At 39.1% G+C, this 15570-nt stretch overlaps 1 protein-coding gene across 10 annotated transcripts in view; it reads right to left on the reverse strand.

Annotated features, from left to right (window-relative positions):
• Window positions 1-24: 24 nt before the first annotated feature.
• The window catches only part of LOC100114433 (protein phosphatase 1 regulatory subunit 12A), a 35534-nt gene continuing 19988 nt past the window's right edge, over window positions 25-15570 (reverse strand). For 6 of the 10 annotated variants that reach the window (XM_032596090.1, XM_032596091.1, XM_031928870.2 and 3 more), the window contains 3 exons: window positions 7083-7409; window positions 5457-5552; window positions 38-3810 (listed from right to left, as the gene is read on the reverse strand). In XM_032596090.1, coding sequence (XP_032451981.1) covers window positions 5457-5552; window positions 7083-7409 — 423 coding nt within the window. In that variant the 3' untranslated portion in view covers window positions 38-3810. Of the gene's footprint in view, window positions 3811-5456; window positions 5553-7082; window positions 7410-15570 lie in introns of all 10 variants that reach the window. The other 4 variants (XM_032596092.1, XM_032596093.1, XM_031928862.2 and 1 more) reach the window with 2 other exon arrangements.

The following is a 15570-nucleotide window of genomic DNA, read 5'->3' on the forward strand; positions in this document are numbered from 1 at the left end:
GGTATATAATGTATTAATCATAAATAATAGACACATGTTCAAAATTTTTAATTGCATTATCGTTCATAGTTACAAGTACAAAATGAAGTAGGAAATAAATATTTCTCGTACAATGAATTGGAGACTAGAGTCCTCAGTCCCCCAGTGTAGCTATAATGCTATTACTCGCAATTATAGTATAGCGTATATATGTATGTGTATGCGATCTTTATTATCATTATGATTGAGAAGATAGAACATATGAATCTGATACTTTTATGATATTTCGTTCAATGTTTGCTTGCGCTAAAAAGTCGCATCGGTGTAACATACGTTTTATTTTCATTATATGTGACTTCAACGAGACTTGGCAGGTGTCGATCTTAACTGAATCAAAAAAGACCGTACTTTTCATTTTCTTTATTTCAATATTTATTCAATTCTTTATTTCAAATCAACTTTGCGATCGTACTTGTAATAAATGCCTCATATTTGGCTTAAGTGACATAAAAAAATGTCTTAAGGGAAACAAAAACTAATAGATTATTTACTAAGTTTTATGCGATTGACTTGTCAGATAACTACTTTCGAATCCTCTGCATAAACATAAAGTAATCAAACTATCTGCATATCTTTTTATACTATACGATTGAATGACAAATTTTCAAAAATAGAACAAATATGTCGGGGCCGTAAAAAAAGCAAAAATCTTGCAAGCTCTTGATTAAGATCGACCTGCGAAACCCGCAACAAATACTTATTCCATACATAAATCGCCCGAACGCTTTTTTAAACTATATAATACAATAAGCACATAGATATCACTATTATACAATGCAATAAAAGTGCCGAGCTAAGAGAAATGGTTACGCGTAATTTATGTTATTCGTTTAACAAACTTTCTTTTTTATGAAACAACTAGGCTCATATAATTTTTTATACAATTGTATACAACAATATCATAAAAAAAAAACGTCAACTGTGAATCAGTAGTCAATCTTCGCATCTCCATACGAGGCCAGACAAAAACCGGGTGAGCAACATTCACGCAATAGTGTTATCAAAGTTTCAAAAATTACTTGCGTTTAAAAAGATTCGCCTGGTCGCACATGCAAAATTGCATTAGAAAACACAGTATGTAGACCTGTTACAACAATAATCTGTGTAAAATACTTTTCCAAAGCAATTGTATATATATTATCGCACAAGTAGTAGCGCAGTTAATTCATTTTTTTTTCTTTAGAAAAAGTGTATATTCGTGATCCCTGATTAGAAAATATAATGAAAAATATGAATCGCCAGTATAAACCTTTAATCTCGATGTTTAGGTTAACAAGTAGTCGTAAATTGTTAAAACAAAATAAATTACCATAAAATAATGAGATCCTATTAAATAAAAGCGTATTTTAACGTATTTAAGTAGGATCAAATTATTTCTACGTTATTGATTAAAGTGTAATATACTTTGTTTTATTACATATTTTACTAGAATTGGTGAAATATTTAATGAATACATGATTTATTATTCAAATAAGTCACCGATTACTTATTTTTGTTGGATTATTCACCCGAACAATGTTAAATATTTAGCTACGCTTATTTTAATCAAATTCACGACGTAGTCTTATCCAATAAAATTTGTTAATCCGGGACTTCAACATTTTTTCTCAAACTCTTGTCTTGATTAATCGTGTAAAATCTTGAGATTGAAGTGACAAAGTTTGATAGCAAATAGCAGTCTTTTTTAATAAAGGCCACGCTTTGCGATTCTACCTTACACGCTCAGAGTTGACTCACGAAGATATCATTAGTTTTTTTATTTTCTTCATTACTTAATCGTTACACAAAAAATGTACAATTCGTCCGATCGATTCGGCGTTTTCCCATGTAGGGCGATTCGCTTCATTTTATTTTATTTTTCTCATATATTTCGTATCTCCCGTTTTTCTTCTCTACATTTTACGCGAATGCGAAACACGAAAGTTTTAAACTCGTGGCATTCCTATAATAATTAATGCGATTATCTAAGAGATAGTTTTTGGAGTTTCTTTCATCGAGTAAAACTCGATATGAAAACGCACGAAATACATATTGCAGGAGTTTATCATTATTTACTATTATTACTCATATCCTTTAAATTCTTTTACACAAAATTCCTTTGTTACGTGTTTTGTAACACGGATGTGCTGTACAAGACAAAAAGCAGACAACGAAAACGTTTTGCGTGCTTTTATACGAGTGCAGTTGATAAAAAATCATCACCAATATCACCTCTTCTACTGTTTCTTTTTTTCTTTGTGTTTGTAAAAAAAAAAGAAAACATGTGCCGAACTCTAGCTCAAAGAATTAATGATAACATATACATACGCGTTGTTTCTACGGATGCTCAACGCATATTAAGCTTAAATTCGTAGTATTGTCGATTTTCCCTTTTTACATAATGAAATTACATAGATCTTGAGAGTGCATACACGTGATTTTCGACGATCGCATATGAAACTTAATACTTCCATTGACTTTCCATTGACAACAATACTGCAATTTTTTACACATTTTAAACATTTTTTTAATTGATTGAAAACCCATTTCGTTAATTTATTTTTAAAATACTATATATCTAGTTTTTTTTTGTTCGTTCATATTATAGTCTTTAAATATATTCCAATCAAAAACAAATTATTAAAATGTTTTTAATTTTTAACAATTTCAGAATACTGACATTAATAATATAAATATATATCATTTGAACGATTATTATTATAACAAATGTAAATGTATTGAACTAATACATAAACTGACATTAAAAGCTAACAAAAATGAACGACGTCATAGTCAATTCATTAAAGACTTATTTCATAATAGCATCAATAATGAAAATATGTAAAATAAATTTAATATCTTTTTATATGTTTATCAAAAGTTCGGAAAACCACAAATGCATGTACACTCAAAGGGATGCAAAAGTCAACTCAGCTGATTAAGCTGCATCACATAGGTGGTTATATCTATTATTCCTGCCTATTAAAATCACACACTTACTCACCCTTTTGATCGAAAACTTTAAAAATGCAAAGTTTTTCGTGACAATTGCTGTAAAAAAATCTCATTTCAGTGATCTGTGACTGTAAATGTACCGTAAACCTAGCAACGATGACCATGTAATTGATATTCACAGGGACTTTCACATCCCACCGATCACGAGACGATTTTATTCATAAGGCTGAAGAATTGACAATTAATAAAGCGGTTCGGCGCGTCGCTTCTCACTCTTTTTTCCCGTCTTATACACTCTTTGTCTCCCTCTCTACATTGTCTGACACAGCCACGAGAGCAACTGATTTTTCCCCCATCTATATAGAATAAATTAACTTACTAAACACAAAAAGATCAATCCATTTGCAATAAAGACGACAGTTATTGTTAACGCGAATAGTGACGTTTTGTTAATAATAAAAGATAATTGCTTGCTTCTCCGCCCACTCGTTTCATCTCATCTCTCCCTCACTGTCCAATTCCCTTCCATTTATTCTCGTTCGTTTGCAATCGGCTCATATGCAGCTCGTTTATATAAAACAGTCGGGAGAAACGGCGTCGGCAGTTACATGTGAGATTATTTCTCCCTGTTTTAAGTTTTCCCGTTTTTTTCCTCACCCCGCGACTGCTGCTCGGCTGATCGACGACGGAGAAAATACCGTGTATTTTCTTTTTTTGGCCATCCGCGCGTGTGTCCACCTCGCGACACGTCTACTTCGACAACTTGCTGATAACTCGGATCAAGGCACCGTTTTCGTCCTTTAGCCTCTGGTTTTCGCACTTGAGCGTTTCCATCATCTGCAAAAAAGAGAGCATATAAGAGATTTTTTCAATACGATTCAAAAACACTGCGAGGGCTTTCTTATCAATTTCACTTTGTGTTGAGTCGTGGTGTCGCAACTAATAATTGAAAATAAGTCATATAAATATACAATAAAAGTGTATACACGGTGAATACAATAATGTTACCAATGTGAATGATAAATTGCTGTTGTGATGAAGTACCAACGCAAGATGACACGCTTTCAAAGCTTTCGTTAACACGTATATAGATATGTAATAATCAAATATTCTCAATATTGTGCTCTTACTGTTGGAATAAAATTGTGGTGCATGAACATATAACTGCACAATTCGAAAGCGTGCCTCGCGCGTATACAGAACACGTGTACATAATGAACGCGTTGAGAATAAAAATAATAAAAAGAATAACGTTGATCATGATTCTTTTCTAATTTTGGAAGGCCATATCCTTCGCGTCGAGCGAAAAAGGAAGGACCTTCGTTTTCAATGTTTACAGACGTTTCAAGCGAAAGACATACAAGGCACACGCTGCGGAGCTGGTCTTTCACAATTCATGCTGTTTAAGGATTATCGGGTCATTGTATAAGTATTGGCAGGGGAATAAAGACAAAAAGATAAAAACAGAGAGTAAAAACACGCAAAACGACTGAAGCTCGGGTTAATGTTGCAGCGGGGCGTTCACTGGAAGGCCAAACTAGGCTGGGAGCTCGCATCAGACGCCTTATGGGAAAGCAGCTTGCATTTGAGCTTTGATATGTCAGACGAAAAACGCAAAAACAAGGAATATTTGTGTTACTCGAGTTCGTCATTGCATCGACGGGTATACAGTTATTGTCGTGCATCTTTTTCGGTAACTTTTAAACTGGTCCAATGCAGGAGCTTTATATCGATAATCCAGATACTGAAAATGAGCACTATGATGTCTGATTAAGTGTTTAGGGCTACATACATGTGCATTACTCTCCTATGATTCTAAAACTTGCGAAACTGATTATTGTACGCATTTATGCGACTCATGCTGTTTCATCGCGACTAATCTATATGACCGCGCTCGATTGTGCGAAATTTTCTAACGTTTCATGCATCTAACACAGTGTGTCGATAACGTTTTAGCTGTAAATTTAACATTTACAGTTACATTTTTCGCAAACTAATAATATCCAATGCAGTCGACAACTACTCTCAAAGTGAAATAAAAAATACAAAAAACCAAGTTGATAAAAATACTGCATTGTATATTTCAAATATGAATTAATGATTTCTATTTTTTTTCTCTAGTTGCACAGTTTTTTAACGCTCAGGTGGGACGTCCATAATTAAACAACAGAACGATGGGCGTGAGAGTAACGAAAAGTCGAAATCGAACAAGTCTGCAAAAATAAGCTTAGTGGTGTGAGACAGTAAGTGTAGCAAAAAAATATAATTTCAAAAGACAAAAAATCGTACTCAAATCATTGCAGATCAAGAGAACGTTAAGAAGAGAAAGAGAAAAAATAAAACAAGTATAGTATAGAAGAAATAAGATAAATTAAGAGAAAAATTAAGGTAAGAAAAAAACAATGGTAATTAATGATTGTACGTAACGTACAATGTACAATTTGTTAAACGGAGATATGCTTGTCGTTATCTTTGTCCTTTACCTATTTAGCAGTATTGGTGAGTTTGGATACCACGCGGGTAAGTGCCCGATTTTCGGCTTTCAATCTCTCATTTTCAGCTTTGAGCTTTTGCAATTGCTGTAAACAGTTAAACGGTTAGCCCAAGATACCCCAAATTTCGCAGTGATCCATAAAATACGTGTTCCAGTACGACACCAACCAAACAATTTTTTGTAGGTGACGGTCCCTTTAATTTGAATTTTAGGGAAGCAAAGGAAGAACATAATGGCTTTTAAACTTTGAAATGATCGTTTCTTTGGTTTATTGCCTTACGCAAATCTATTGATGTTCTTTAAGGAGAGAACAATTCAAAAAAACTATTTCCTTTTTCACGATACAAAATGAAAATGAACAGTAAATCAAAATTGCCCTTATAGTCAGCCTAGGCAGCTATAAACACTAGTCCACTATCATATTATATTTTTATTTTTGTTATAAAATGTATTAAAGAAACCATCACTCTAAATCAAAATGCCATGTCCATTTGGAAAAAATTTAAGTTTTGCATCAAAACGCTGTTGCAGTTCAATCGTCTGGTGTACATTACTAAAGAGGCATCAGTAAGGGATCGGTTGAGCGCGTCGTATGAGCTAAATCGATAAACGCGAAAAAAATAATAACGAAAGAAATTACATGGGAAATCAAGGCCCGCAGCCTGGACTCGGGCCAGGGTACGTCGTAAAATTTCGTCGTGTCGCGAGTAACGTCGAAAAGAATAAAAAGAGAGGAAAACAGATGTGTTAAAAAAAAAAAAAACTTCAAGCAACTGCCGAGGAGAAAGAAGTAAATAGAATGGTGGCCAATTGAGACAAAAAAAATACAGGGCTCGGCAAAGAAAGAAAATTAAAGCGATGCTCTGAAGCCTTTCCAATTGTTCCCTCTCGACGCGCGAATGCTCAGTGAGAAAAATGCAAACGTCAGATTATTTGTTGAAAATTATCAAAGAATAAAGATAATCTTGAATAATACTTTCATCAAGTGATCTAGTTAGGATAGTTTAATTAAAAAATAACCTTTTTTCTCAATGCACATTAAGAGAGAATCAGCAACCTGCTGCATCAGACAATCGCAACCGGCGTAAAAGTGGAAAAGAAAAAACAAAAGAAAATGTATCATATTTCACGTGCAACCTACTAGGAATAACAAAACGGATAGGGTTTTATAAGCTTTATTATGCACCAAAATTGATCAAACTTTTTCACGTGATTGCACAGAATGAACGGAATTGTTTGTACAAAAATATAAAAAAAAACTAGCTATTTCGCGTCTTATTTTAATTACAAGTCAAACCGTGTACGGCTGCATAAATTGACTGTTCAAGTATAGAAGAATCATTGTTGAATAGTATTAATTGATTCTTATACTTTTTGATCCAGTTCACCTTTGTTCATCGTGAAAATATTGTCGAGCTTTGAGAATATGAAACGAATTGAAGCATAAACTTTCGCAATAAACACTTGTACAATGAATCTCGTCAACCTTTCGCTGGCGTAGCCGAGCAAAGCACCCCCAAGAAAAGGGATATACGAAAAAGAGTATAGTAAACAATCCCGCATCGGGTGTATACGAAAAGAGAGAAAAAAGCACGCGAGCAGTAGGTATAGTTACCTTGAGCTCCTCCTCCATCTCGGAAAGCTTTCTCTCCATAGCGCGGCGTTCGCGCTTCTCCGTCTCGGAGAGCGAGCTCTTGCTCTGGGCCTTTTCGAGGAGGCTCTGGGTCTCCTTGAGCGACTCGTCGGACTTGCGCAGCTTCTCGCGCAGCCGCTCGTTCTCGGCTTGCGACTCCTCGTACAGCTTCTTGTAGTCGAGCTCACCGTTTTCGGAGGTCGTTCCACTGCTGGATTTCGTTCGGCCCAGGGTAGCACCGCCCGTCTCCGAGCTCAGCGAGGAAACCGAGCCCAGCCTGCTCGAGCGACCCGAACGCTCGTGTCCGCTCTGAAACATTTGGAGAAAAGGACGGGATTTAGAATTTTATTCAGAATTTCAAAATTTTTTTTTCCGACGTGTACATTAAAGTTATTTGTTCTGTCGAGTTTATACTAATTAAGTCTTGAAACATAAATTTGAACAATAGCTGGCCTGAAATTAAAATGAACACTGCAGTTGAGGTAATAGTTATTCATCTCGGGAATCGAGCTAGGTGTCTCGAAAATCCACCGACGATTATCGAAATCTGACACTAGTTCGCGCCCTGCTTCTCTTCCAATTGGCAGTCGAACTGGCTTTTCTTGTCGCAATGTGTTCGAGGCAAAATAAAGTAACAATTGTCGCTTCACGAGCGTAAATCGTACGAAACGTATAATAAATTACAATCGACAAACAAACAAAAGTCGAGTAACTTGTCAACTGAGCTAAATTTGTACATGCGGAGCAAGTTTTGTACATTATAGGCTTGTGGCCTGTATGCGAGATCATCTTGTATCAACAAGACGAAAAAAAGAAAAGAAAGCTTGTATACTCATATTTTCTTTGTTTCAACAATGTATGCTCGATGTCATGTCGTGTCAACAGGGCGCGTTACTTTTTCACAAAGAAAATAAACTCATTGAAAGATTATTGTCCATCGGGTTTCTCGAAATAACCTGAGCGTGCAACGCGAGGGGATTAAAAATAGAATGAATAAACGAATATTCAAAAATGAAAACATCAGTGCAGGAAAAAATACGAAGGGAGGGAAACTATAAATAAAATTGAATTATACGCTTTGTAACCCGTGCAATATACTAACCGGAAATCTTCTACCCGTTTTTTTATCTCTTAAATCAGCCAAATTACATTCGATTGAGTATAAATTTATTTAAAATTACGATAGTTGAGGTGTGCTCTGTAAAAAATTTCGATGTCGAGACGCTTAATCACTTATGATTCACGACTTTCTAGCGACCGCACGCCACATCTACCTGTTGACCGCGCATCGATGAATAATTGCATGTATAACTCAGAGAAAAAGCGTTGTAATCAACGAGCAAAAACCTTTCGAGTGCAGCAAATTTGCTTACGCGATCGTATAAACATCAGGCTCAATGTCAAGGTTATAAGCCAATTCGGACATTCGTTATCCCCGATTATTATTCGATGAATCATCGACGCGCTGAAAGTGCGAAATCTCTTACAACGTATCCCTCGGAACCAGCCAAACTCTGCAGGCTCGAGCTCCTCGACCCGAAGCTCCCGCTGTCGATCTTGGTTTTGGGCTTGTTGAAGCTTCCGGCCCTGTGCACCGACGGCGAGCTTCTGCTGCCGAGTCCGTTGAGGTATCCATAACTCGTCGAGGGCGTCGCGAGATTGAGCGAGCCGATGCTCGAGTGACTCGAGGAGGGCAGAGTCAGAGCTCCGTAGCCGGAAGAGGTGCCTCCGTACGTTGTGTAGGGGTTCTGGTAGCCGGTGTTGAGGCTGCCGCTCGAGTTGGAGTAGGCATTCTTGTAGGCGCCGCTGCTGCTCGTCAGCGAGGACTTGCTGAGGTAGCTGGGACTACTGCTGCCGCTGGAATAGCTCGAGCCGCCGAGCAAACTGGAGTAGCTGTTCTGGCTGTTGCCGAAGAGGCCGGCGATGCTGCGGGGCCGGTTGCGGAAGATCGAGTTGCCGCTCGCCGAGGCCTGGGCTCGCAGTCCTGCCGCCGTCGTCGGTTTCGGCTGCGTTCTCTTGCGGTACGTCGACATCTTCTATCGATTATTGCACTACAGCTTATGAATCAAACACACGCGCGACGCTGCAGCGTTCAGCTCTTCATCGTGAAACCCGATCCAGTCCGAGCTGTTCCGAACTGCACTTGCACTCGGCGGCACACTCTAATATCGACGTTCCGATCCCGACGCAGCCTTATATATACTATAGCGCGATATCAGAGTAACGGTACGAGGCTTCTAACTTCATGACAGCAAGTGTTTGACTGACGCTGCCGCCGCTGCCGCCGCTGCCGCCGCCGAGTAGCTACTTCCATGCGAGTTATTTGTGGAAGCCGCGAGTCGTTTTGTGTGCGCGCACGCATACGGGCCGACGCGATTTCAAGGCGCCCGCTCGGCTATATAGCGAGCGGAGGAACGAGAGGGAGCTTGCGCCCGTTATACGCGGCTGTATGCTCGGGGTACGTGTATATACGTACCTCTATATAAGCCCGCGGTCCGTCTGTTCGCAGCCTTTGGGCTTTGGCTGCATAAAGCGCGAGCGCGCGCATTTAAGGCTCTAGCCGGACCGTCGGCTTTTGATGCGCGGTGCATCGGCTATACTCGCGACCATCGCTTTTCCTTCTTCCCTTTCTGCCCGTCTCTCCTTCTCTGCTGCTTCGCCGCGCGAGCGTTGGCTCTCGCTCGAAAATTTAAATATATAAGCGCTGGATCGGTATAACGACGGGAGAGATCGACATCGCGGTGTCTTACCGCTGGATCTCTCGGAACAAAGAGCCGCTAATAAGATTGCCGACGATGTGCCAATTAAACGCGAATTTCGCGCTCGTCTATTTTCGCACACATGCGGGCAGCATTAGCTGAGAATATTATGAGGAACCGTGTTATTCTTTCGAAGCGCGCGTCATCTTCCGCGAGTTCTCTCGTCTGCTCTCTCTCTCTCTCTCTCTCTCTCTCTCTCTCTCTCTCTCTCTCTGCGGGATTTCGGTGCCAAAAGTCGCGCGACGAGGGCGACGGCTTAACTAGTAGGTAGCTATACGCGCTGAGCTGAGCACATCATATAGAAGCTGTCGGCCTCATAACCTCCAAACGTAAAATCTTTGTTTTCGAGCTTGCCCTGCGCGAGAGAGAGAGAGAGAGAGAGAGAGAGAGAGAGAGAGAGAGAGAGAGAGAGAGAGGGAGAGAGAGAGAGAGAACGGAAAGAGGCCATTACTAATAATGGGATTCGCGTGCGCGCGAGCTTGCAGCCGTCGACCTATACGTCGCGCGCGAAAGAGAGAGTCTTAGCTGCAATCTCAAAATAAATGAGAACTTTGCCACCGGCTCAGAATGCGCGGTATTTTTGGTTGATGAGCGGATTATTGCCCGAGAGCGTCTACAGCGCTTGAGAGAACGAGAGAGAACAAAGGGTGAGCTTCTCTCGCGATGTTTTGGGAGGATTAAGGAGATGATAGGAGAGAGAACTGTTATGACGAGACGCGTTCGCGGATGTGAGATCCACCGAAGAGCTTCGGTTTATGAAACAATTGGCAGCTGTTTGGAGAGATGCTGAAAAATCTCTCGGGGAAACGTTTCGTCGTCACCCATGTCCGATTATTTTTAATTCTTCGCGCGCTCGCGGGCTTTCCAATTTTCTCGGCTTTTTTTCGTACAACGCGCGGTCTAGAATCCGTGCGCTTGTTAGCCACGCCGAACGAGTCGTAATTTTTAGAAATGGAACGGAAGATATTGACCCGAGTTGAGCAACAGTATACAAGTGGATTGCAAAATTCGAGGAGGTGGGCTGAGAATCTGGGTTCATTGTTTTGAAAGATGAAATTTACACTCTCAGTTCGTCAACTTTCGCGTTCTCGTCGATCGAGATGACAAACGAGGAAGTGACTTAGCAATGACCTGAATGAGAAAAAGGAAATATCATCAGCGGTGCAACCGAACGTACTATAGTCGGCCCCAATAAAACAAGTGGGAGATCGACTCGCGGTGAATGTCAAAGGTACACGATCGCTGCAAACGTCGATGAGGGGCTATTTCTGGCCTCACACTAGTGCGCGGCTTGCGTTATTCACGATCGCCTCTTCTGCATGTATACTTTCTTTTCGTTTGGACGGGCCTCTTGTTGCTCTTTCCACTCCTTGTGCGTAAATATCCGCTGCGCTGTCGGCAGTATTGTGATGTTTGAGTCGTCGTATACAGAGCGTGTTACGGCGATCGGAAGTGCGAGTATAAGCGAGACTTTGTTTTCACAACAGGATTTCTCCTCAAAATCTTGGCTTCTTGGCTCAATTCGACAACGACTATGTTGCGCGGATTATTTCTTGGATATGGCTATGTGGAACGGATTTCCCTTGACCCTAAGCGCAGGCGAATAACAGGACCATTCCGAATTCGCGGATCGAAATTTAATATTTTAATCCCTGAAAAGTGGGCGCGGATAATCCACAGACTTTAGAATCGGCTGATTTGTTTCCTCGCCGCGAACACTAATTTAACCAGCGACGAGTGATCGAAGCGCTTTGGCTCGAAGTTTATCGTGTAAACGACTCGGGACGCGCGATTTCTCTGCAGCGGCGGTAAAATCGGCACACTCCCGCTTGTATTTTTGAATTTACACTTTTTGTTTACTTGTGCCATATTTTGCTAACCTTGATAATTTTGTAAACCCTGCCAATGCGAGGCGTTTGATTCTGCGAATTCGTCCCACTATAGATTCGAGTATACTTCAAGTCTCTAGCTACTTAAATTGGTATATTTTGTCCTCGCCAGACATCGTGTTTAAAATTGTCCAAACGACGTCGATTTCTTATAAGCCTTCCCATATGCATTCCAGCACACATATTTCTCTGTCCCCTTCTCACACGCTCGCGTGCACAGCTCCTCTATTTGTTTGTGCATGTTCGCATACTTGATCTACTTCTCTCCGTCTCTCACTCTCTTCCCGAGCGAGTGAGCGGGAGGATATTTACGCGGCGATGCCAATGCCAAGAAAGCGCGCATGGATATTTCGAATCAGCCTGCGGCGGTGGCGACGGCTTTCCGCACGTGGTCCTCGCGCCCGTGTGTGCAATCGATTGCAACGAGCCGCGAGACCGCGGCCAGCTCAACTCAACCGGCAAATCACCCGCGCAGTCGATCCTCTAATTACTCGCGCGGCTTTTTCGGAGACTCGGCCAGTTTGCTGGTTTTGTGCTGTACGCCCGATGACGCTCGCTTTGATTCTCAGAAATCTCTCTTATTTTTTTTATCTTGCTTTGAGGTATTCGACAATAGCAAGGACTCGCTTCAAAGAAATAGTATTCCTCTCTTTAAAAAATCCTCTCTTCCCTCTCTTTCCTCTCTTAAAAAAATGATGGCTTTTATGTGTGTGAAGCATTTAATACGTGATTCTGATTGGTTGCTGGTTGGTTGCCTAGGCAACGAGATCAGAACCGCGCTTTAAATTCATAACCTCAAAACAGTCATAACCCTGGTAGAAATATTTGAGGTGTTTAAAATGAAATGTGGAAACCTCGATGGCAGAAAAAATATATGAAATGTAACTAGCAAGAAACCTTAGTAAATTAATCATTACCAAGAGTGTAGTATTAAAACATGTGTATTGAAAAATGGCACCATAACCCTATTTAAAAGTAATAATAATAATGTGTGTGAATATTATTCCGTTTTTTTGAAATGTCAGTGAGAAGTGCAATTAAAAGAATGAATTTAAAAAAAAGTTCAGTATCCGAGTCAGTAAGTTTAAGTCTATCATCATACAATGCCCTTTGAATTGTAATGATAGACAAACTCACTGACTCTTATACTGAACTTTTCTTCAAATTCACTACTCAAACCTTAATGACGACGACATTGGGAATTATTTATTTTAAAATAGTATTGCGGGTATGGTAACGTATCAGATGCTTATAAAATATTAGCAGAAGTTAGTGTGCCGCCCAACACTTATAGTGAATTTTCGAAGCGCGCCTTCATTCCTAGTATGGTTTATAACTTTGGGTTGGTGGAGAGAACGACTTTCGTTTCTAAAGTAAATCCACCCAGGCTTGTGTCGACTTGTGTCGACGAGTACAGTATGAAATAACTTGCTAATTGATTTTGAGTAGCCTTATTTGAAAATATATCTTTTGGCATAAACGATATACTAGAGGTTGCGCGTACGGCAATTTCAACTTGTTTTGAATAAAAGTAAAAATACAATAATTTATTGGCATGATTAATCTCGGAAAACAAAATACCCGTATAAACATAATTTGAATACAAATATTTCCGCATAATAGATTTATTTCATTGATTTATGCGTCTGTAAACTCTCAGAACTATTTTCAACGTAAATAACAACACCTAATCCTTATAGGTATCTGCAAATAACGCGGTCGATGGTTTCAAGTTCATTATAACATCGAAGATGGAGTCTTTCTCGTAAATGCTCGTACGCACACGAGCCAACCTCAGATATTTAGATAGCCCACGAAAAAACGTTCCCTGGCTGCCAATTAGTGTGAGTTACTAGTGCAACACTAAATTTCGCAGAAGCTATAATAGCATTGCAAAAAGTTATTTTTAAGTGGAAATTCACGGGCTGATTTATGCATTTTTTTGCGAAAATTAGAACATAACTGCAAGAATAAAAAAAATCAGAAAAACGAGGGTAGACGAAAGTCCATTCATCAATGGACTTCAGGAGGAAAAGTAGTATAGAGAGGTGTGGAGAAAGAGAACGAGAGCCAGGTCTCATCTCGCAATTTTTCGGACGAGTCGGACAACGGAGCGCGTGTGACTATGTGTACACTGATCTATTTTTAACGCCTTGCTCGTACAACTCAGTGGATTCAGGGGGATTGGAGCGTCTATTTTTACATCTGTATTTAAAAGCGATGCCTTTTGCGAGAGTTAGACAGAGAAAGACTAAAAAAGATAGTAAAAACAGTCGATTATGATGCTGCAGGTTTTTAAGATATAATTATTTCATCGCATTAAAAAATCAATACTATGTATAACTAATTCAAACGACGAGTAGTATATGATTTATTCCTTTTGAACTTTAAATAGGTTTAATGTTTGTCAAGTGACCTTACGGTTGTATTCTTATGCTATACTATAGAATGTTCAAATCCTGCATCGGCGTCTGACTATTGAAGAACAGTACTACTTGCGACGCAAAAGAAAAGGCGAAAAATGTACTATTATGTATGTTTTCGATTATGATTTATATTTAATATACTTATTAAAGTAATATTCGTAATAGTTATCTATATAGGGGAGAGGGGGGCTAACTTGAACGCTTTTTTGTCGCTTTATAGTTTAAAACGGTTACATGAAAATAAAAAATCAAATAATTGGGTTTCAAGAACTTGGTTTAAAGTAGTTATACACGAATTTTCATCTCCCTAAATGGACACTATAAAAATCGGTCCACAGTTTTAACAAAGCATCAGATTTATAAAATTGCCCCAGGGGTGGGGCAATCCTATAACGGTCTCGGGGCAACATTATACAGATTGAATTTAAATACAGAATTGGGTAAAAAATTAAATCGGAAAATTGTATACATAATGTTTCAAACTTCATTTTTTATTTTTGCAAGAGTTGTAACGGAGATGAAGCTTTTATATTATATTCGCGACCCATTTCGCTATTATAGATTAGTCACCCCTTACCACAGCTTATGCGGCATTTAACAGCTTTTTTTGAGCATACCAGATTTTTACTGATCTTTTTTTTAGTATCTACGAACCATTTTAAGGTATAATTAAATTACTAAAGGCATGTTTATAAAAAATGGATTTCAATTCCATATTTCTCTATGTTAATCTTATGTACAGTATTGCCCCGTACCTGATGTACAAACTAGCTCCAAGGGTTTTAAAAAATTCAATTGTCAATATGTAGCCTTAAAACTTATGTACAGCAAGCGACCCGGCGTCAAAATTGCTCTTTTAACGTGTACTTTTTGATCTCACAGGCCAATATTAATTTTTAGACCCACTGGCGTGGTCACACTTTTCCTGACTTTTAAAAGTTACAGAAAGTGATCGAGAATTTTTAATTCACTGGGCCTGAACGCATAACCGCCGCTTACATAAAAGTCTGACGGTCCAAATGTTGGATTTGGTGAGATATAACATATATATGTTACCGGTGGGGCGTAGGTGCGCTTTAATTAAAAGTTATAAAAGAGTTATAGTATTGCCCCGCGTTCAAGTTCGCCCCCATCTCTCCTATATAACGTGCCAATTATAGAATTATATCATTTGAGCTATTTTTATTTCGTTTATTTCACAACTACGAGGAGACAATATTTTTTTCGCTTCAATTGCTTTCGTCCTTTGCGTCATTTCGCGGATTACGAACTAAAAATATTATTACCAATAAGCGGAAATATCTTTTGGGATACGCCTGTCACAATTAAGTTTGTATGTAAACAAAAAAAAAGTGTTTTGATAGTGGCTAACTTATTAGTAAGGCCAAACCTGGGT

This window comes from Nasonia vitripennis, chromosome 1 (assembly GCF_009193385.2).
Source record: "Nasonia vitripennis strain AsymCx chromosome 1, Nvit_psr_1.1, whole genome shotgun sequence".
In the NCBI taxonomy this organism is placed as follows: Eukaryota; Metazoa; Arthropoda; class Insecta; order Hymenoptera; family Pteromalidae; genus Nasonia; species Nasonia vitripennis.